At 39.0% G+C, this 22,292-nt stretch overlaps 1 protein-coding gene across 1 annotated transcript in view; it reads left to right on the plus strand.

The window, feature by feature from the left end:
• Positions 1-22,292, plus strand: part of CUL5 (cullin 5) — a 79,121-nt gene extending 56,829 nt beyond the window's left edge. The window contains exons 10-17 of the mRNA XM_040482835.1: positions 6,360-6,492; positions 7,372-7,503; positions 10,248-10,371; positions 10,936-11,111; positions 11,908-12,069; positions 13,013-13,131; positions 13,747-13,870; positions 18,680-22,292. Coding sequence (XP_040338769.1) covers positions 6,360-6,492; positions 7,372-7,503; positions 10,248-10,371; positions 10,936-11,111; positions 11,908-12,069; positions 13,013-13,131; positions 13,747-13,870; positions 18,680-18,874 — 1,165 coding nt within the window. The 3' untranslated portion in view covers positions 18,875-22,292. The remainder of the gene's footprint in view (positions 1-6,359; positions 6,493-7,371; positions 7,504-10,247; positions 10,372-10,935; positions 11,112-11,907; positions 12,070-13,012; positions 13,132-13,746; positions 13,871-18,679) is intronic.

A 22,292-nucleotide genomic window follows, 5' to 3' on the forward strand; every position in this document is an offset into this window, starting at 1 on the left:
TTTCATTTTTTGGAGTGTCTTATACATTATTGAATATGCAAACTGTTAGGTTTGATTTTTGTTGTTGTTGTTTTGTTTTTACTATAATGATTTTTGTTGCCGTTGAATATTAACAATTGTCTCACATTTTTGAGGGAAAAAACTGTCTTGAATTTTAATTTCATATTAAATTATCTCTTTTTGTGACCAAAAAACGTTGATCTTATTTTTTTAAGTGGAAAAATGTTCTGCTGACTTGACAAAATTTAAGAGGGCATCTGTCCTGTTTTCTTTATACATTGTGAAATATATAAAACACATAAACACTACATTTTCAGAATCTCTTCGTATGGATACGTAAAGGTCTTCCGCATTCATCCCTGCCCCCCGCGTTTTTTAACAAAAATTTTCAAATTTCTGTCACCTGTTGCTTTGTGAAATATGTATCTCTGTATACATCATCAGTCAGCTTTTTAAATGGATTTCAAAAGAAATTTCAGGCACAAGTAACTTTCGCTCCCTGAACACTTCAGCAGACGATCATTAATTGAATATGGTGTCGGTATGTGTGTTCAGGTAAAATTTACATGCGGACAGATAATAAATCCCAAGTGTCCGGTTCTGTGAGACCTGACAAATGCCTGCACCCCTGGTACGATGGACCGGATGTTCATCATCCTCAAGAATCCCCCCACACCCGTTCCCTGTCAGTCCTACCCCGTCCTCTTCCAGAGACAGCCGTTCTGATGATTTCGGCCGAGATTAGTTTTGCCTCATCTGGGACTTTATGTAAATGGAATCATACAATATGCACTTCTTTTTGTAAAGCTTCTTTGAGTGCAGCATAGTGGTGTTGAGATTCAGGTGTGTGCCGGCATATCACAGCGGCTCGTTTCCCACGTGTGTGTGAGACTTTACACTCCCACCAGTGACGTGAGGGCGTGCTAGTCGATCCGATCCGCGTTCTTACCAGCAGTTAGAGTTGTCATTTTCATTTCAGTCGTTGTAGAGTTTGTAGTGATTGTCTCATTATGGTGTCAGTTCCATTTCCTGTGACTATTGTTGTTGAGCACATTTTCATGTATCATTTCACCTTCTTATATTAAAAAATTTTTTTAATGTTTATTTTTGAGAAAGTGAGAGAGCATGAGCACAGGGGAAGGTCAGAGAGAGAGGGAGACAGAGGATCCACGCAGGCTTCAGGCTCTGAGCTGTCAGCACAGAGCCTGGTGTGGGGCTTGATCTCATGAACTGTGAGATCATGACTTGAGTTGTTCAGATGCTTAACTGACTGAACCACCCAGGCGCCCCTAGCCTTCTTACATTTTCCTTTATAAAGTATCTTTTTTGTCTGTTTTTTTTTTTTTTTTTTTTTGCCCACTGCATTGTTCCTTTTTCTTAGTGAGCTATAACCGTTCTTACATATTCTTTGAAATATAGATCATTTGAGAGATAGGTGCTTTTCTTTTATGGTTTTTTGCTTTTTATGTTTCATCTAGAAAACTTCGTTTACCTCTACCCCTGAGACATGAAGATAATCTCTTTTATTTCTTCTAGAAGCTTTATCATTTTAGCTTTCACATTTAGTTCTAGGATCCATCTTAAATTAATGATTATGCATAGTGTGAGTCAGGGGTTAAATCTGACTTTTTTTCTTTTCCACGTGGGTAACAAGTGGTTCTATCACCATTTATTGGAATTACTCTCCCTCCCCACTGCACTGCTTTGGGACCTTTTGTCAAAATCCAATCACTGAAAAATATGTACGTTGGGGCGCTCAGGTGGCCCAGTCGGTTAAGCGTCTCACTCTTGGTTTCGACTCAGGTCATGATCCCATAGTTCGTGACGTGGAGTCCCACATCAGGCTCTGTGCTGACAATGCAGAGCCTGCTTGGGATTCTCTCTCTCTCCCTCTCTCCCTGACCCTTCCCACTCTCACTCTATTTCTCTTCTGTCTCTCTCTCAAAATAAGTAAACTTTGTAACTTTTTTTTTTTTTTGAGAGAGAGAGAAAGAGAGCGAGCATGAGCGGGGGAAGGGCAGAGAGAGCGGGAGATACAGAATCTGAAGCAGGTTCCAGGCTCTGAGCTGTTAGCACAGAGCCTGAGGCGGGGCTCAAACCCGTGAACCACGAGTTCATGACCTGGGCCTAAGTCGGATGCCCAACTGACTGAGCCACCCAGGCCCCCTCAAAATAAATAAACTTTAAAACGAAATATGTATGTATTTCTGGGCTCTCTCTTCTATGTCATTGATTTGTTTAGGTATTCTTAGGCCATTATTATATAGTCATAATTAATATAGTTCCGTAGTAAGTTTTAAAGTCAGGTAGTATAATTTATCCGTAGGTAAACAGTTGATTTTAGTATATTGATCTTATATCCTGTTACCTTGTGGAAGTTATTAGTTCTTATAGTTGTTTTGCAGATTTCTTAAGGTTTTCCTGTGTAAATAATCATGTAATCTGTAAATATACAAGTTTTATATCTTCCTTTCTGATTTTTATACCACTTACTTTTCTTGCCTTGATAAACTGGTTAGGATTATAAGTACATTTTTAGGGGCACCTGGGTGGCTCAGTCGGTGAAGCGTCCGACTTCAGCTCAGGTCACGATCTCGCGGTCCGTGGGTTCGAGCCCGCGTCGGGCTCTGGGCTGATGGCTCAGAGCCTGGAGCCTGTTTCCGATTCTGTGTCTCCCTCTCTCTCTGCCCCTCCCCCGTTCATGCTCTGTCTCTCTCTGTCCCAAAAATAAATAAATGTTGAAAAAAAATTTAAAAAAAAAAAAAATACTTTTTTTCTGTGTTGAAATGCTTAAGGTTTTTTTTTTTTTTCCCTGTATTCTGATGTGGTGAATACATTGGTTACTTAAAAAAAAAAAAAAAAAAAACCATTTATGGGGCGCCTGGGTGGCTCAGTTGGTTAAGCGGCCGACTTTGGCTCAGGTCATGATCTCACCATTCATGAGTTCGAGCCCCGCGTCAGGCTCTGTGCTGATAGCTCGGAGCCTGGAGCCTGCTTCTGTTTCTGTGTCTCCCTCTCTCTCTGCCCCTCTTCTGCACTCTCTATTTCAAAAATAAACATTTAAAAAAATTGTTTTTATTTGTACACAAATGTTTGTAGCAGCATTATTCTTAATAGCCTTCCGCAAAAGGACAACCCAAATGCCTGTTGTCTGGTGAAGGGGTAAGCAAAATATGGTACAGCCATGCAGTGGACTGTCCTTGAGCCATAAAATGGAATGAGAATCTGATACATGCTGCAACATGAATGAAGCCCTGAGAAGTGCTAAGTGGAATAGGCCACACACAGAAGGACAAATATTGTGTGATTCCACTTATATAAGGTATCTAGAATAGGCAGGTCCATTAATAGAGTAGAGTAGATATCTGCTGGGACTTGGTGGGGGTGGGGAGAGGGAACTGGGAAGTTACCGTTTAATGGATGTAGGGTTTCTGTGTAGGGCAGTGAACAAGTTTTGGGTACGGATAGTGGCGATGTTTGCAGAACATTTTGAATGTACTTACTGCCACTGGATTGTAAACTTACAAATGATTAAAACAGTAAATGTGTTTTACCACAATAAAGTAAATATTTTTTAAAAGGAATGAACCAGCAATATGTGCTACGATATGGACGAATCTTAAAAACATTATCCTAATTTTAAAAGGTCAGTCACCAGAGAGCACACATTGTATGATTCCCTTTATATGAGGTGTTCAGAAAAAGGAGATCCATAAAGATAAAAGGTAGAATACTTGTAACCAGCGCTGGGAGGGAGGGGTGGCTGGCGAATGTCATTTGGCTAATGAGTGTGGGGTTTCTTTTGTAGGTAATGAAAATGTTTTAAAATTTTATTATGGTGGTTGCACAAGTTTATAGATATACTTAAAAACTTCGACTTGCATACTTTAAATGGATGAACTGCATGGTATGTGAATTATATCTTAGTAATAACAAGCTTAAATAGATAATAAGTGATAGGGAACAAGTAATACACATTAATGAACAAATAGGTGGAAATTGTTACCGAGAAAAGGTAACATGTCTATAGCAATATGTAATTGGAATTAGAGCAGAAAAGGGGACATAAGCAGTATTTGAAGAGTTATTGGCCATAAATTTCCAGAATTGATGAAAGCTGCCAACTCTTAAGATTCTCTTTGAATCCCAAGCAAGATAAATACAAATTAAATCGGTACGTCATAGTGAAACAGCTGGAAAACTGAAAAGAAACAAAAAAGCCCTAAAACAGCCCCAGGAGAGGAAATGACACGCTGCCTTCCCAGAGTCAAGGATGAAGGACTGACATCTGTCTTCCCAGCAGGGTGAATTGGAGGAAGGGAGATGATGGATCGCTGCAGACTTGGCAGGAGTTCGTGCGGGAGCTAGGCATTGGCAGTGCGGGTGGATGAAGGTAGAGGGATGGGAAGTAAGTTAGTGGTCTTCCCACTGGCCCATGTCTACGTCAGGGATGCAGAAAACCTTTCTAGCGAGTGCCAGTTAGAAACCTTAAAGGAAATGCGTTCTTCAGTCCTCCGCTTCCGCATCTGCTCTTTTCTAAACTGGAGCCCTCTGGTGGAAGTATCGTTACAATTTGCCCTTTCCACTTCTCCCCACAATTAGTCTTCCCTGCTGTGCAAAGGAAGGTGCACCTCTCCTCATTCTTAGTATGGTGTGTTGCCTTGAAACATAAAAAGCCGCCTTGGTCGGTTAGATGATCGGCTCTTGATTTCAGCTCAGGTTATGATCTCACAGTTCGTGGGATTGAGCCCCACATCAGACTCCGTGCTCAGTGCAGAGACTGCTTGGAATTCTCGTGCTCTCTCAAAATAAATAAATAAACATTTAAAAAAGCCTTCGAGTTGCGTAAGAAAGGAATATTTTGAAATATTGGTATTGATGTACAGAAAATGGATTCCTTTTTTTTTTTTAAGTTTAGTTATTTGTTTTGAGCGAGAGAAAGAGCACAAGTGGGGTAGGAGCAGAGAGAGATGGAGAGAGAATTCCAAGCAGGCTCTGTGCTGTCAGAGTCCTGTGTAGGGGCTCAAACACAAATCGTGAGATCACGACCTGAGCTGAGATCAAGAGTCCAATGCTTCACCAGCTGAGCCATCCAGGCACCCCCAAGAAATGAATTTCTTATAACTAAGTATCAGATCCTTTTGCAAGTCATAGGGTTTCCAGTTCTTTGCTTTGCACACAATTGATGGCTAGTTTGATGCATTATTAACAATAACCTTTTGTGTTAGATCTGTATGTATTTTTTTAAGCCAGTAACTGGGAAGGTTCTCAACAAGTTGAGTGACATCAGAAAAACTTCCTGTCTCATGTACTTACTTATGAGAATAAGATCCTTCAGGGAAGATATATTTATAAAGATAAAAAAGTAGAAATAAAAGTAATTTCTGGGTTCATAAGTTGGAGGAAAAATGTTTCATCTCCCTCAGTAAGAGTTGACACAAACAGTAACGTACTGCCTATGTTTTATACATACAAGCATTACAAGTTTGTTATTTTGGAAAGTTGTGTACTTAAAATAATTTGGTTAATTCAGTTCTGGGAAAATAACATGTAAGTTTTATATACACGAATTTTGAAATGTTGAATTTAAATTTATTTCATACATAGTTTAGAGAAGTAAGATAAAGAACTTTAAAGCATAAAAATATAGTACACTGGCTTTTAAGTTTTGTTGGCAAAGTAAAATAGAGCTAAAAGTTCTTCGTTGTTTAAGAAAAGTTTGTTTACAGTTTTTGAAAATGGATGATGGTAGATATCACATAACGAATTTAGGTTACATTGGATACATTTCAAAGAATGACGTAACTTTTTTCTTGACATTAATAATGAAAAGTTTTTAATGTTAACTTAAAAATATGCAAGGACTTACATACTTTTTCAGAAGTATTTAGCAAGTAAGTACCTGAAGAAAAGTTTTTAAAGATTATTGGCAAGGCTACCAGTAGACAGGCCCTCACCCAGGATACAGATTACTTCGAGGTCTCCCTCTCAGGGCCCTGCTGGCCCTGGGAACCTGAGATGAGGGCCTCCTTAAGTTATGCCCCCTCGTTGTCTTGCTCATGAAAAATTGGCTCTAGAAAAAATATTTGCAGGGAGCACCTGGGTGTCCCAGTCGGTTGGACTTCGGACTCGATCTGGGATCAGGACATGATCTCATGGTTCATGGGTTTGAGCCCCATGTCAGTCTCTGCACTGACAGTGTGGAGCCTGCTTGGGATTCTCTTTCTCCCTCTTTGTCTCTCTGCCCCTCCCCTGCTCTTGTTCGTTCTCTCTCTCTCTCTCAAAAATAAACGGTGAAAAAAAAAAATATTTGTAGATACCAGTCACTTTTCATCAACTGCTTTTATTTTGTTTTTTAGGGTGGGATTAAAAACTCAGCCTGAATCAAAATGCCCTGAGCTGCTTGCCAATTACTGTGACATGTTGTTAAGAAAAACACCATTAAGCAAAAAACTAACCTCTGAAGAGATTGAAGCAAAGCTTAAAGAAGTGGTACATATCTTTTCTTTTATTTCAGAAATTTTAATTATCTTACTTTGAATTTGTGTTTTGCTTGTAAGACTTTCTGTGATAGCATCACATTTTTAAAAATTTATCTAATTCTAAATTTATCTAATATCTAAACTTTTAAAAGATTATCTATGAGCAGCTAATATGAAATTTTACAATGTGAGATCTCTATAGGGTAGTTGTTTTTCTTCCTGGAAGTTTTTACTTTGTAGCTTCTAGAAAGGAAAATAGATTTAATTCTTCCCCCTTCTTGATTGTTTTGAAGGAATTCAGTACCAGCTTCTATTAAAGGACAAAGAAGGGGGAAATGGGGCTGATGGTGTTTGGAATGGCAGTGGAGAGACTAGGAGTTTTTCACCTCTTTCTTTTTGTGAGAGCCCAGGATAGGTGTTTCAACACCAGTGAGTGACGGGAAGAGTTAGTTGCTTTCATTTTTGTATCCTGGCTGTTAGTGTAATATGCCGTAAGTCCAGGAATACAGAGAGGAAGAAAAACAAGAAGTAAAGATAGAGAATATAGACAATAGAAGATGAGTGTCAGAAAAAGATTTTACAGAAGAGAAAATTGGGGGAGAACCCTTAATTTTCATGTAAAGTTTTATTACGTTGCATATGAAATCTGGAAATTTGATGTTTATAGAAACTAAAAGGTTATTTGATTACAGTCTCAAATTTGCTAATTGTTTAGTAAAATAGTGTGTCAGGACTGGTTATTTTTCAGACACGGGCAGTTCAGTAGACCTCTCTCTGTATATACTCATGTAAATTTCTGGACTTTGACATTGGGGGATATGGAAAGGGCTCAGTGAGAGAGGTGGCGAAGAGTGCACATGAATTGAAAGTAACTCTGTTTTCTGTACAGCTGTTGGTACTTAAATACGTACAAAATAAAGACGTTTTTATGAGATATCACAAAGCTCATTTGACGCGACGTCTTATATTAGACATCTCTGCTGATAGTGAAATTGAAGAGAATATGGTAGAGTGGCTAAGAGTAAGTAAATTTTTTAATATTTGTTTTCCTTACTATAGCACATGGTTCTTATGTGTGCTCAAGTGATGTTGTTAGTGTTGAAGAAGTACGGGACGTTTTATAAGAACATGGCATCAATTATGTAAAATAGGTATCTAATAAAGTATATTTTCTTAATAAAGACTTTTAGTGAAACACCTTTGCTCTTGTTGTGCTCTTGATGTTTTGCTCTTTTCTCTTTCCACTTCCATTTGAACTGACCTTATTAAATGGGTTATAGGACAGATCATTACATTGTTAAGGTATTTTCAGTAGTAAATGCGTAACTGTAAGTAAAGGCTTTTGTATAGGCAAAAGAACCAATACGTAAAAGACGATGGTTTATTTAGGATAATCACTGCTAATTTAATCGTAACTAAATTCTCATATCAAAATATTTTAAGTCTGTTCCTGTCAGTTCACTGTAATGAATATCTTTTACTTACATATAGGGTGTTAATGATTTATAATACGATTTTATTAATACATAGCAAGATTGTATATAGTGTGTGTAGTTATATATATATTTTATATATATGTCTTTCATTTATATATGTATTTCAAAATACACATTTACATTTACACATTGCCCTGCTTTGCGTGATACTTACAGGATAGTAAAAATTACCCTGCAAACCGACAGTGTGCAAAATGATCTTAATATTAACAGTCAGTGGGAAAAATTATTTTGTGACTGAGAAATTTCTGTCAAAACATTAGAAACTCTCTGTTATAAATATATAGGAAGAAGGGGCACCTGGATGGGTCAGTCACTTAAGCATCTGACTTCAGCTCAGGGCATGATCTCTCGGTTCATGAGTTCAACCCTTGCATCAGGCCCTATGCTGACAGCTCAAAGCCTGAGTCTGCTTTAGATTCTGTGTCTCCACCGCTCTCTACCCCTCCCCCACTCACACTCTGTCTCTCTTTCAGAAAAATACATTTAAAAAATTAAAAATAAATATATATATAGAAAGAAATTTGTAAATGAATATGTATTTAGTATACTGCAATTTATAACATAAACTTTCATAAACATAAAGTACTACTATTTCTTTGTAGAAACTTAATACTGCTTAGGAAATTATTTGCAATTCATATGTCCAGTGTCATATGTAGAATATATAAAGAACTCTTACAACTCACCAGTGAAAAGTTAAAAATGGGCAAAGGATTAAAATAATAGACATTTCTTCACAGAAGATATTCAGATGGCCAAAAAGTGTATTAAAGATGTTCGACATCATTAGTCATTAGGGAAATGCAAATCAAAGCCACAATGAGATACTTTCCTCCTCCTTTCCTCCCTAGGGAAGCTAAAATTAAAAAGACAGTAACAAGTGTTGGCGAGGAAGAAGAGAAATTGGAATCTCATGCTTTGCTGATGAGAATATAAATTGGTGCAGTCACTTTGGAAAACGCTGGCAGTTGCTCAAAAAGTTAAACAGAGTTGACCCAGCAGTTCTGTTCCTAAGTAACTCCACTCAAGCATATGACCACACAAAGCCGTGTCTATGAATGTTCGTAGCGGCATTATTAATAAGAGCCACAAAGTGGAAACGGCTCAAAGTGCTGTTCAGCTGATGAAAGGATAAGCGAAATGTGGATTAATCATACAATGGAATATTTCTTAGTAGTTAGGAGAAAGGTAGTACTGCCACATGCTACAACGTGAATGATTGTTGACATCGTCATGCTCAGCGAACGAATTCCGTTACAAAGACCACCTAGTATATGATTCCCCTAATTCCCAATGGCCACCGTAGCCAAATCCATAGAGACTCTGTAAATACACTAAATACACTAAATCTATAGAGACTCTGTAAATACATTAGAACCTACTTAATTGTACACTGGAAAAGAGTGAGTTTTATGACAGATGCATTATATCTCAGGAGAGCCGTTGTGTAAATGAAGGATTGTTTGACTAGCACGTGCTTTCTTGTCATGTGGCTTAGAACACAGAATGAGCATCATCCATGCGCCTGGGAGAGTTGTCATTGTCTCTGTAGGTTTGGGTCAGCCTCCAGCCTGTTGTTTTTGGGCGCTCAGGGTCGTGAAAGTTTTTGCCGGTGCCACTTCAGCATCTTATCATTATTATTGTTATTATTGTCACTGCTCCTTTTGTTTGTGCTGATAATTTGCCTTCACTAAGTTCCCCTGCCTGTGTATTTAGTCTTCATCATTGGCAAGTATCAACATTACAACTTCAGATCGCTCTTCTAGAATTTCATTTAGGTTCTGTTTATTTTCATTTCCAGCTTTATTTTTATTTCTTTGATGTGCTTTTATCATCTTCATTGGCCATTGAGCTCACTTGATTATCCATTTTTATAAAATGTCAAGTGGATCTGTCACTGTGCTTTGCTTTCTGTGGGTGAACTGAATAAATAGATGACTAACAGATTTCGAAAGGCGAAATACACCATATGTGTATATACACATTACTGTATTATGTGTATTACTCATATTTAATATACGGTGATAACCGAAAGTTGAGCTGTGTTGTTGGGGGACTGGTGTAATTTAACTATACTGTGGTGACTGATTCATGCACATTGAACTCATGCAGAGAAAGCCTGGGTTACCTGTATTCTCTTGTTTAGTTTTTAAGAATCAAATTTAATAGATATTAGACTGTGAATATTCTAATAAATAAATTTAATTTTATATTAAAGTTTCTATGTATTATTGTTCATTACCTCTTTTGTCTTTGCTTTTCGTAGGAAGTTGGTATGCCCGCAGATTATGTAAATAAGCTTGCTAGAATGTTTCAGGACATAAAAGTGTCTGAAGATTTGAACCAAGCTTTTAAGGAAATGCACAAAAATAACAAATTGGCTTTACCAGGTATTATTTTATAATTACATATATTTATGTATATAGGCTTTCTTAAAGAGAATATCTTTGTTTTCCAGTAAATTAGAATTGAACCTTAGTAGTAATAGGTACAAAGATGTTACAAAGTCCACATTCCTTGAAGACATCTGGCAAAACAGAATTTAACAGAATTTAGATTCGTAATCTTTATTTTTATGTATGTATCTATATGTATGTATGTATTATTTTTAATAGCCACTACTCACTTGCCTGAGTTTTACAGGTTTCAGATCCAGTCACATGAAGAGAATAACTTCTTTTTTTTTTTTTAAGTTTTATTTTTATTTAAATAATCTCTGCACTCAACATGGGGCTCATACTCATGACCCTGAGGTCGAATCCCATGCCCCCCTGACTGACTGAGTCAAGCAGGCGCCCCTCTAATCCTTTTTTTTTTTTTTTAAAGGCACCTTTAAATCTTAAGGGTTTTATTTTTCACCAAAGCTTATCCAGTATGTACATATTTAATTTCTTTTGAATTTTATCCATTTTCAAGATTATTTACTTCATATTTCCTGATATTCCTACTTATAGCTGATTCGGTTAATATAAAAATTCTGAATGCTGGTGCATGGTCAAGAAGCTCTGAGAAAGTCTTTGTCTCCCTTCCTACTGAACTGGAGGATTTGATACCTGAAGTAGAAGAATTCTACAAAAAAAATCATAGTGGTAGAAAATTACATTGGCATCATCTCATGTCAAATGGAATTGTAAGTAGATGGTGTGTTAGTTCAGATATTGGTTTGACTGAAAGTACCAGGACTCCAAGTAAGAGTTGATTAAACAAGATAGATCTTTGTTTCTCTCCCGTGTAAAAGTTTGAACACGTGCAGTGGATCTAGCCCAGGAAGTTGTTAGGGACTTAGCTTCTGGTTGTATCACCATGCTTAAGGTATCGCTCTTGTCTGCAGAATCCAGTGTGATGCCCACTGTGGCTGTCTTCCAGCCCAACAGGAAGGGAAAGATGAAAGTATTCCTTACTTAAAATTTTTTTTTTTCAACGTTTATTTATTTTTGGGACAGAGAGAGACAGAGCATGAACGGGGGAGGGGCAGAGAGAGAGGGAGACACAGAATCGGAAACAGGCTCCAGGCTCTGAGCCGTCAGCCCAGAGCCCGACGCGGGGCTCGAACTCACGGACCGCGAGACCGTGACCTGGCTGAAGTCGGACGCTTAACCGACTGCGCCACCCAGGCGCCCCAAGTATTCCTTACTTTAGAAGCAACTTCTAGAAGTTTCCCCCATCATTTCCACTCACCTCTCATTGGGCAGAACTAGTCACAAGACCACATTTCGCTCCTTGAAAGCTGGAAGATGAGCCTTTATTCTGGGCGGTCATTAAGGTCTGCTAAAATTGTTACTACTGTGTAGGAAAGGAAAAATATATATTGGAAGACAACTGCCAGTCTTTTCCGTGGATAATCTCATGGAAGGAGAATATTCTAGCAGGGAGGTGGTAATCATCCTGAAGAGATTCTTACCTTTATATTACTTTCTCTCTTGCAGATAACATTTAAGAATGAAGTAGGGCAATATGATTTGGAGGTAACAACATTTCAGCTGGCTGTGTTGTTTGCATGGAACCAAAGACCCAGAGAGAAAATCAGCTTTGAAAATCTAAAACTTGCAACTGAACTGCCTGACGCTGAGCTTAGAAGGACTTTATGGGTTTGTTTCATGTTTTTTTTGTTTTTAAAGTGTATCCAGTTACATAGCAGGAAATATTTGGTGGCTTATCATAAATTTATGAATTCATAACACTCTGCAAATGACCTTTAACCAAGAAAAAAAAACGCTAATGAGGTGTTAATACATAAATGAGGTATTCATGGTAAAAAAAAGAAATTGAAAATAAGCAAGTTACCAAGATAATGAAACAGGGGGAAAAAATGGAGAGTTGAGGTGCATGGGTGGTTCAGTCTGTTGAGCACCTGACTCTTGATCTCGGCTCAGGTCATGATTTCATGGTTCATGAGTTTGAGCCCCACGTCGGGCTGCGCTGGCACCATGGAGCCCGCTTGGGATTCCTTCTCTGCCCCTCCCTTACTCATGCTTGCTCGCTCTCTCTCAAAAATAAATAAATAAACTTAAAAAGCGGGGGGGCAGGGTGGAGAGAAAGATTGAGTTGGTGTTTAAATCTTACCTGTGAGGAATGTGACCAGAAATTTCATACTAAGAATGTGTTCAAAGATTTTATGACCAAAAATGCAAGAATTAGGAAACTTTGGTCTTTTCAAGGGCTTGTAAAATGTACTCATTAGTCTCCTGCTCATAGCTGCATGTTACCCCTACTCCATAGACCTCTTAGAAGTTCCAGAATAAATAATTGTCTAGAGAGAAATAGCTGGTGTGTCAGTGGCAAGTTGGTTTTGTTGAGCTCGCGTATGACCGATCCCTGCAGTCTCTGTCTTCCTGTGAAGGGATCATTTAGTGCTTCCCTCCTCGTGAGCTGCCCCCCTCCTTGTCCTTTCCTCGCCATACGTTCACAGTGTTGGACTGGTCGAGGCACCAGGCAGAGGTTGGTTGTGATTTTGTTAGCCATGTTGGAGAACTGATCTTGGTATTTCATACCATTTATAGATGGTAACTGTTTTCTCTTTCTTCTTCCTAGTCTTTAGTAGCTTTCCCAAAGCTCAAGCGGCAAGTTTTATTGTATGAACCTCAAGTCAACTCACCCAAAGACTTTACAGAAGGCACCCTCTTCTCAGTGAACCAGGAGTTCAGTTTAATGTAAGGCTGATGTTGGTTGATGTAAAATAAGAATGCCTTGTTTGACTTTGGTGTTTTATTGTTAGCAAAATGGTTGTTTTCCTTATGTTACTTTTAAGACATATGTACACTGACATCGCTCCAGGTTTCTGCCATTTAGTTGTTCATTAAACATACTGAGGACTGGAGATGTTCACTTGTGTACGTGTTTTTCATGGGTACATTTTGGTATCTGATGATACTGCTTTTCATCTTTAAGCATCCGTTTGCACTCTAAAGAAGCTCTATTCACACAAATCACTTTTTCTCCTTAAGATCCATTTAGATGATAATGCTGAATAACAGCCCATATATTTCCAACTATCTCAGCTCTCTCGTGGCAATGTAAATTACATTAGCTTTGTTATTACAGGGCCTGTTGTCACCCATATTTTATTAACTGAACCTTTGTTGTCTTTGGGGGAAATCCTGTGGTTCATTTTAAAGCTATCTGTTGATTATTGGTAACTTTTCCTTTGAACAGTTCTAGTATAGTAGTCTTCAGAAAATTTCTGTATCTTTTTTCTCAGACATTGTTGCTGTAATATGTTTAAAAGGCTTTCCACTGTAAAATATTTGATTCAATGTTTTTTATAGAAAAAATGCAAAAGTTCAGAAAAGAGGTAAAATCAACTTGATTGGACGCTTGCAGCTCACTACAGAAAGGATGCGAGAAGAGGAGAATGAAGGGATAGTTCAGCTACGAATACTAAGAACCCAGGTTTGTGACGTTAAGACAGAATGTCTACGTTTTGAAAAAAATTGCATTTTTTGGGTATCTATTTGTTATTTACATTTTAATGACTGCACAGTGCAGTATTGGTTTCAGAAATTTTTCTCTTTTTTTATCTTCAGATGTTTAAAAAAATTTTTTAAAGCATGTAGTAGGTATTCCACCTGTAATGAAGAACTAATTTTCACTTTACTGGAACTTAAAAATTGTATTGCTGACCTTATCTTAGCTGCTGCAAGAGATGTCTGTATGTCTTGGTGGCCTCTGGTAGATTTTTTTTGTTTTTTTTTTAATGTTTATTATTTTGAGAGAGAGAGAGTGCAAGTACGGGAGGAGCGGAGAGAGAATCCCAAGCAGGCTCCATGCTTACAGTGCAGAGCCCTACGCAGGGCTCGATCCCACGACTGCAAGGTCACGATCTGAGCCAAAATGACAATCCGGACCCTTAACCAACTGAGCCACCCAGGTGCCACCTCCCCTCCTCCCCTCCTCCCCTCCCCACCGGTAGATTCTATCTGTTGGGCAAAACCTTGGTTTTAGGTTGTGTCTGCCTTTGACCATGACTGATTAACTGTGTGTCAACAATAAGTTACAATTCTAGGATTGAAGTATTCAAATTCTTATGTAAGTCTTATAATTTCATTGTAGTGTGAAATGAGGGAATACTTTAAAAAAGTTTTCTTTTAAGTTTTATTTATTTATTTTTAGAACTCTCCACGCGAACGTGGGGCTTCAGCTCATATCCCCAAGATCTAGAATAGCCTGCAGACTGAGACAGCAAACATTTTAAAGCTAAGATTGTGATCCTTCTGAACATATGAAGAGTGCCTGTTGCAGACTGATATGTGTCCATTCTAACTTCAGGAGTATTCTTACTACAACCAAGTGATCCCACTTTCACTATTTTTATTGAATATTATTTGAAACTGCTGGCCAATTCAGTAAAAAATGAAAAGAGGAAAGATGAACATTTTTCATTACTTACACAGCATACAATATGATAAAGTAGTGGAGAGAAAGGAATAAAAGTCGGTTGCTTTTCTGTTTAGCAATAAACATGTAAATTTTGGGGCGCCTGGGTGGCGCAGTCGGTTAAGCGTCCGACTTCAGCCAGGTCACGATCTTGCGGTCCGTGAGTTCGAGCCCCGCGTCAGGCTCTGGGCTGATGGCTCGGAGACTGGAGCCTGTTTCTGATTCTGTGTCTCCCTCTCTCTCTGCCCCTCCCCCGTTCATGCTCTGTCTCTCTCTGTTCCAAAAATAAATAAACGTTGAAAAAAAAAATTTTTTTTAAATAAAAAAAAAAATAAACGTGTAAATTTTAAAAGCTTAAGAGAAAAATGAAACCATAGACCCCATAGGCACTTTTTTAATGAGTCATGTTGACAGCCTGTGTGAAGAGGGTGGCCATCCCTAGGGGGTTCAGAAGGAGATTTGAATAAATAGAAGATGTTGCTCTTTTTTTTTTTTTTTTTTTTTTTACTAAAACTTTATAGTGAGGTGTAATTTACATATGCTACAATGTACATTTCACAGTTTAGTTGTCGTTGAGTTTGGATAAGTGTACGTACCTGGGGACCATCACCTAAGATACACAGCGTTTGTGTCACTGCAGCCAGCCCCCCCTCCAACCGGACTCCTGTCCCATTGCCTGGTTTTGCCTTTTTTGGCTCACCATGGAATACCACATTTTTCAGTGACAAGGCTCAGTTACTTAAGGAGTCAATTTTGTCCATGGTAAAAGTTCAGCTAGGGGGTTGTCTGGGTGGCTCAGTCGGTTAAGTATCTGACTTTAGCTCAGGTCATGATCTCACGGTTCGTGAGCGTGAGCCCCACTTTGGGCTCTCTGTTGTCAGTATGGAGCCTGGAGCCTGCTTTGGATCCTCTTTCCCCCTCTCTGTCCCTCCATGGCTCACACTCTTCTCTCTCAAAAATGAATGGACGTGAGGGGCGCCTGGGTGGCTCAGTTGGTTAAGCGTCTGACTTTGGCTCAGGTTCATGGGTTTAAACCCCACGTCAGGTTCTGCTGACAGCTCAGAACGTGGAGCCTGCTTCAGATTCTGTGTCTCCCTCTCTCTGCCCCTCCCCTACTTGCACTCTGTCTCTCTCTCCCTCAAAAATAAATAAACATTAAAAAAAATGGACAAATTGATTCTCAGTTTTATGACAAAGAATATAAATGAGTGTTTGTGATCCTTAAAAAAAGGTAAGAATAAGGTGTTAGTGGAACTTGCCAAGTGTTACAACTTAGTAAATTATCTGCAAAAATAAAACAGTATGACAGGCAGATTAGTTGAGGAAACTAACTCAGAAGTGAACCTACTATGTAAGTATAGATGCACTTTACCATAAAGGAAATAATTTCCATGGGCTGTGAAAGGGAACGGATTATTCAGTAAGAGATTTTAGAGAGTTTTACGTTTGGGGTGAAAAATCTGGGTATAGTCCTGGTGTATGGCTAGACCAGGATAAATTCCAGATGGATTTCAGCTGAGCTGTGTGACGGGTTGTCAAGTATAGTCCTTCCATAAGATGTGCAGAGGGGCGCCTGAGCGGCTCGGTCGGTTGAGCGTCCGACCTCAGGTCATGATCTCACAGTTCGTGGGTTCGGGTCCCACACTGGGTTCTGTGCCGACAGCTCAGAGCCTGGATCCTGCTTCCGATTCTGTGTCTCCCACTCTCTCTCTGCCACTCCCCTGTTCACGCTCTGTCTCTGTCTCAAAAATAAACAAACATTTTTAAAAAAATTTTTTTTAATTCAGTTTTTCAGTTTTGTCCGAAACAGATGGGTGATTATGTGCAGTCCCGTAATCCAGGCTGTCCCTGACGTAATGCTCAGCCTTTCTCATTTCTCCCTGACCCTGCTGTACCCATCCTCGCTCTTTGTTGTTTCCCACATGGCATCGGGATGGACGGAGGGTGAAAGGAGTCCACGTGACCTTGTAGTGACAGTGAAGGGATCATCACATCATTGTGACAGTGTCCTGGGTTCTTGCCCTTGACATCTGTGGGGTGCTTTACCTGTCACCTGTGGGAGTTTGACTTTCTGTGGCTCTCTGCTGCTGCTGGCTGTAGCACAGGAGCTGGGGCTTCTTTTCCCGGTTGGTAAGGGCCTCCTGGCCCCTTCCCTGCTCTGGCTGCCTGCCCTCTGTTCTTAACTGAGCTCTTAAACTCTCTGAGACTCTGCCGCATCTTCGGTGTGGCCCCTTGGCCTGCCCGGCACACTGTCATGATCAGCTGCTGCTGCGAGATTCCTCTCCCCTGGCCCTGACGGCCCTGCCCCTGCGGGTCTGTTGGCCCTAGACCCTGTCCGCATCGTGTGGGGACTGAGAGGGGTTCCGCAGTGAGCTCTTCGGCAGACAGTAAGTGCAGACCCCGGGCTGCAGCCCCTGTGCGGTTCTCCTTTCCACTTCTCTCACACAGCCTACCTTCCTCTCCTCCACCAGAGCTGGGAGGAGGGCGGACTGGAGACATTGACATTTGTTCCTCCTCCCTGGCTCCTGTGATCTTCACGTGCCTGAAGACCTCCCCTTTTCCCCCTTTCCCTAGGGACCCTTGATGCAAGCCCTGCAGTCCAGACTCTGGCATCCTGTCGCACTGATAATGGGAGGAGTTCACTCCCTCTCCTAATGACAGGGGAGGGATCCTTAAGTCTCCCTCCATAGGGGACAGCTCCTGGCCACCAAGCCTATTACTGCTTTGCAGCAAAACACCTCTTTGAATGTTAAAAGCAGATATTACCGGGGCTCCTCGGGGGCTCTGTTGGTTACGCATCTGGCTCTTAATTTCAGTTCAGGTCATGATCTCGCGGTTTGTGGGTTCAAACCCTGCATTGGGCTCCACGCTGACAGCACAGAGCCTGCTTGGGATTCTGTGTCTCCCTTTCTCTCTGCCCCTTCCATGCACATCCTCTCTCTCAAGATAAACAAACAAACTTAAAACATATATATATATGTGTGTATATACACATATACATATATATGTATATATATGTATATATATGCGTGTGTATATATACACACACACACCCCTAATTTTCTGTTTTCACATTTCCTTTTTTAGCAAACTCTAATCTCCACCAAGGTAGATAGATGCCTTTGGTTTGCTAAGGACAGAGATTATCCTGGAAAAGCAAAAGAGAAAAGGACACTTAATCATTTTCTGATTATCTCCGTTATAAGCTTAATAGTAATTAAATCGTCAAGGAAATCCTTACAGAATTGACTTAGATGAACAGTGCTTACTCCTGTAAGAAGTCAAAGTAATTGAATCAATAAACTATCTATAGCAAATATAATTTATTAATCTGATAAATATATAAAGAGTAGTAATGTTTGATTTTTAAAAATAGACACCAGGTGGCATTTGCTACTATACAAAGAATTAACTCTGAATATGATGGAAAAGGAGTAAGGGATTTGCTCTTTCTTAGGTGATGGTTAACACCATGCCAGATTACGTACATACTGTGTTCACAAACAAGATAAATTGTTAACATGTGCATGATGTGGAAAAAAGTATTGGGAGTACTCCAGAACATTCGGTGTGGTTTTCCGCAGAGAGGTTCTAGGTTATTTTGCTTTTCCTCATTTGTCAAAATCTTTATCATCGGATTTACTTTTACAGTGAGTGGAAAGTATTTTTGTTAAGTAAAAGCCGCTGGTCTCAAGACTTATCTGCTAGTGATTGATCATTGGGGTGGATGTTGGAAAGAGGATGAAATGCATAAAGAAGTCATTTTTTGTTGTTTTACCTAAAATGTAATATATTAATGATTTTTCATTTTTCTTTTTCTTTTAGGAAGCTATCATACAAATAATGAAGATGAGAAAGAAAATTAGCAATGCTCAGCTGCAGACTGAACTAGTAGAAATTTTGAAAAACATGTTTTTGCCACAAAAGAAAATGATAAAAGAGCAAATAGAATGGCTAATAGAGCACAAATACATCAGAAGAGATGAATCCGATATCAACACTTTCATATATATGGCATAATTTTGAATATCATGGACAACATTAGAACCCAAATTGCAGAGTGCTTGGGCAGAAAGTTTTAACAGTTTGTGCTGGAGGAAGGTTTATTTGGACTTTGATTACATAACTATTAAAATCTCTGCCTTACCTGACAGAACAACTATATTTTGCCAGTCACGTTAGTTAGCATGATGGCATCCCTTCATGTTGCACACTCGGTAACAGCATGCTGTTTTGTGGAGAAACTTGCATTCATGAAGAGCCCATTATGAACTTTTCACAGTAAATTTGATTTATACCCATCGGAAGAAATAGTTGGGAAGGGTGAGGGCGGGGTTCTTAATTGCTTTTTTCCTCTTTTTTTTTTTTCCTCTCTGACAAAAATGTACTTGCACAAGGAAGGATCTTCAGATATTCGTGCACTGAATAATGCTGTTATGTTTTGTTTTTTTAAATGCAATTAAAACTAGAAATAGCACTCTTGGTTTCTTTCGATCAAAAGAGGGAGCTGGTGTACACGACGCTGCGGGGTGGGGGGGGACAGATGTAGGTGAGGAGATAAGTATTTAATAGCATCACATTATTTGTTCACGCCCTGCTTCAGTATAATAACTGGATTTAATGGTGACCTGAAAATGACACGAGATTTTTCCAACTTACAAATGTTGGCTTTCTTTTTAAGCAGGAGACTGCTAGTTTAGTTGTTTGTTGTTAAATAAGGAGTTTGAAAATCTGCTATGGCTGGAGAGCTTGTTTTGAGAAAGTAAAGCTTATATTACTTTGTTGTTTCAACCGTTTAAGAAAATGTATGGAGACAGATCATTTAAATTGCAGAGAAAAAAAATCGCAAAACAAACATATTAAGTGTGTTCAATAACACACTTAATATTTATCTAATATTTATTATGCCTAATTGATTATATCTAAATTTACTAAAAACAAGGCAGAAATCTCCTCCTGTCCTATTAGTACAGTTACATAACTGATCACTTGATCTGCAGCATAGAAATGTTTGGGAATTTTAAACTCTGATGATAAGGGATTTATAGCCTCAGGTTTCTGGAAAGGAAGATGTTCTGTTTTAAAGAGTAGTGAGTGTCCGTTACCTAGGAGGAATAGCAAAACCACAGCCTAAGGCCTGAAAAGCATAAGCAGATTGTTGCGGTCTTAATATGAGCAGTAAACTTGCCAAATATATGTACATATATATTTATATATTTTAAAAATAAATGTTTTTAAAATGTTCCGAAAGCAACACTTACCTTGTTCCTTTCAGTCAATCCAAAGTAGCACCCGACTGGTTTGCTGGGAACTGAATATCCAGAGTAATGCGGAGCTCGGGATGTGAGGACGCGGGCAACCGAGATGGGACAGACGATTCCCCGTTGGGAAAGAGTGGCTCCCACATGGATTTTTATTCGTTATGCTGCACGTTCCAAGTTTTCTCGCAAATTCGTTTGTATCTTGTTTGATATTAAGTATTATTTTAAACCTATGACTTTGGAAGTAGTAGGAAGCAGAGAGCCGAGCTCCGAGAGGTAGACAGCGGACAGTACTACGCAGAGTGCTCTCAGGAGCGTTACAGTGAGTCTGGCCCCCCCCCCCCCCACCAGAAAGCATCGTGAGCTGTCTGCTGCCGGGACGGAGAGCAAATTTACAACATCTAAGGTGTCGCTGGTGATGTTCAAATGCCTGTTCCGAAACTCCTAGAAAATTAGGATTTTGTTTCTAATTTAAAATCTTATGCCCAGCTCTAGGGCAGCACATGTCAGGTATTACACGAAGTGTGTTGGGGAGAATAAACTGAATGAGAGGACGGTGAACAATGGGTACATTTGAAATTTAGAAAATAATAATTTTGTAATAATTGTGGCCCTTACATTTAATATAACACTCTGAGGAGCATATGTGCTTATCCAGTAGGAGAACGCCCACGGGGGAGAACAGTTGAAGGGGAAATTACAGGCCATTTTTTAAAGTTTAAGATTTGTTGCTTCAAACCATAATTGTTCTTAGAATATTTTTGGAATTTCTCATCTTTTGGTCATTTGAGAGTCATGATGTTTTGATTTATAATGGAAAATTTAGTGCAAAAGTGGGTAACTAAATCCATAGCAAAGTTTTCTATTCAATTTTATAAATTTTTTAATAGCGAATTATGTCCTAATTGTATTTTGGGAAATTGGACAGCAGCAAATACTGTAGACTTCCAGTTACCATTTTTTTCTGTTATGTATACAAAATTTAACTACTTTTTGGTGTTTATGAAAACAATTTAGTTGACGAGGTGCCTATACCATTAAGTTTTCTTTAAATATGTCTGGACGGTAGGTTTGCTAATTAACAAAAAAGAATCTGACAAAAAGATTGTGAGGCACTTGCTAGAGGTACAGAATCACAGTCAGCATTCTTTATCCAGCCCCTGTTCTCCGATTGCACTTAAAAGTCGTGCTGCCTGAGCAGGGGCGAAACCTGACAGAGTCCAGGAGAGGAGTCCAGGCCGCCACTGGGGCCTGGGGTGGGGCAGTGGAGGCGAGCCAGAGGTTAACTAAGGCAGAACACTCCGTTTCTCGTGCGAAGATGGAGCCTTCTGGCCAGTGTGAACCTTCGTCGTCTCCCGTTGCCGGAGTCCGGGACACGAAGCAAAAGTTACAAAGTAAAAGATAATGCTCATTTTAATGCTTTATCTTTTAATGCTAATATCTCATTTTAATGCTTACAATGAGATAAATATTAGAACATTAGTGTTCCAATGACTTAATGAGGATCTTGAAATAAATTATGAAGTCTTCCAATTTTTACACTTATTGGAGGGGTCCCTGCATTGTCAACCTGTTCATTTAAGTCTCTTACTCTTATTTTGTGCATAAATGTTGAAATTTCCAAAAATGAAATGTTAGCTTCCTTGTTTTTACTTTTTATTGAATTTAATACAAAATATGACCAGAGTAATTAAAAAGTATTTTGCATTCTTTGCAGTAGGATGTCATTAGCCCTGCTCACAGGGCAAATTTTCGAAATTCAATTTGGGTGAAAGATTTGCTAGTTTTCCAGAAAGATTTGCTATCTTAAACTCAAGCTGGTTTTTCTATTTTCATGTAAATGACTGGGATGCTATCTTATAAACTCTTCCAAGGTCATGTTTGTGAAATAAACATTACACGAGAGCTTTCCTGTCATCTACACTATATATGTCGTCTGGAGTGTTGAACAAATTTGCGTTCCTAAGTTGTAATCTATCTTCGTATGGTATATACGATTTTGAATGTGTGCCACTACATACTGAGATGATAATGCTGTACAATTTTAAACGGTAGCAGTTTCTGTATGCAGTAGGCTGAAATATTTTGATGAACTGCTTAATTTTTGGATTTTATTTTTTAAGTTGTATAATTTATTTTCTTGCAAAATAAAAATGTAATATAAAAGCTTTCACCTA

Source organism: Herpailurus yagouaroundi, unplaced genomic scaffold (genome assembly GCF_014898765.1).
Source record: "Herpailurus yagouaroundi ecotype Mexico unplaced genomic scaffold, PumYag 161, whole genome shotgun sequence".
Lineage (NCBI taxonomy): Eukaryota > Metazoa > Chordata > Mammalia > Carnivora > Felidae > Herpailurus > Herpailurus yagouaroundi.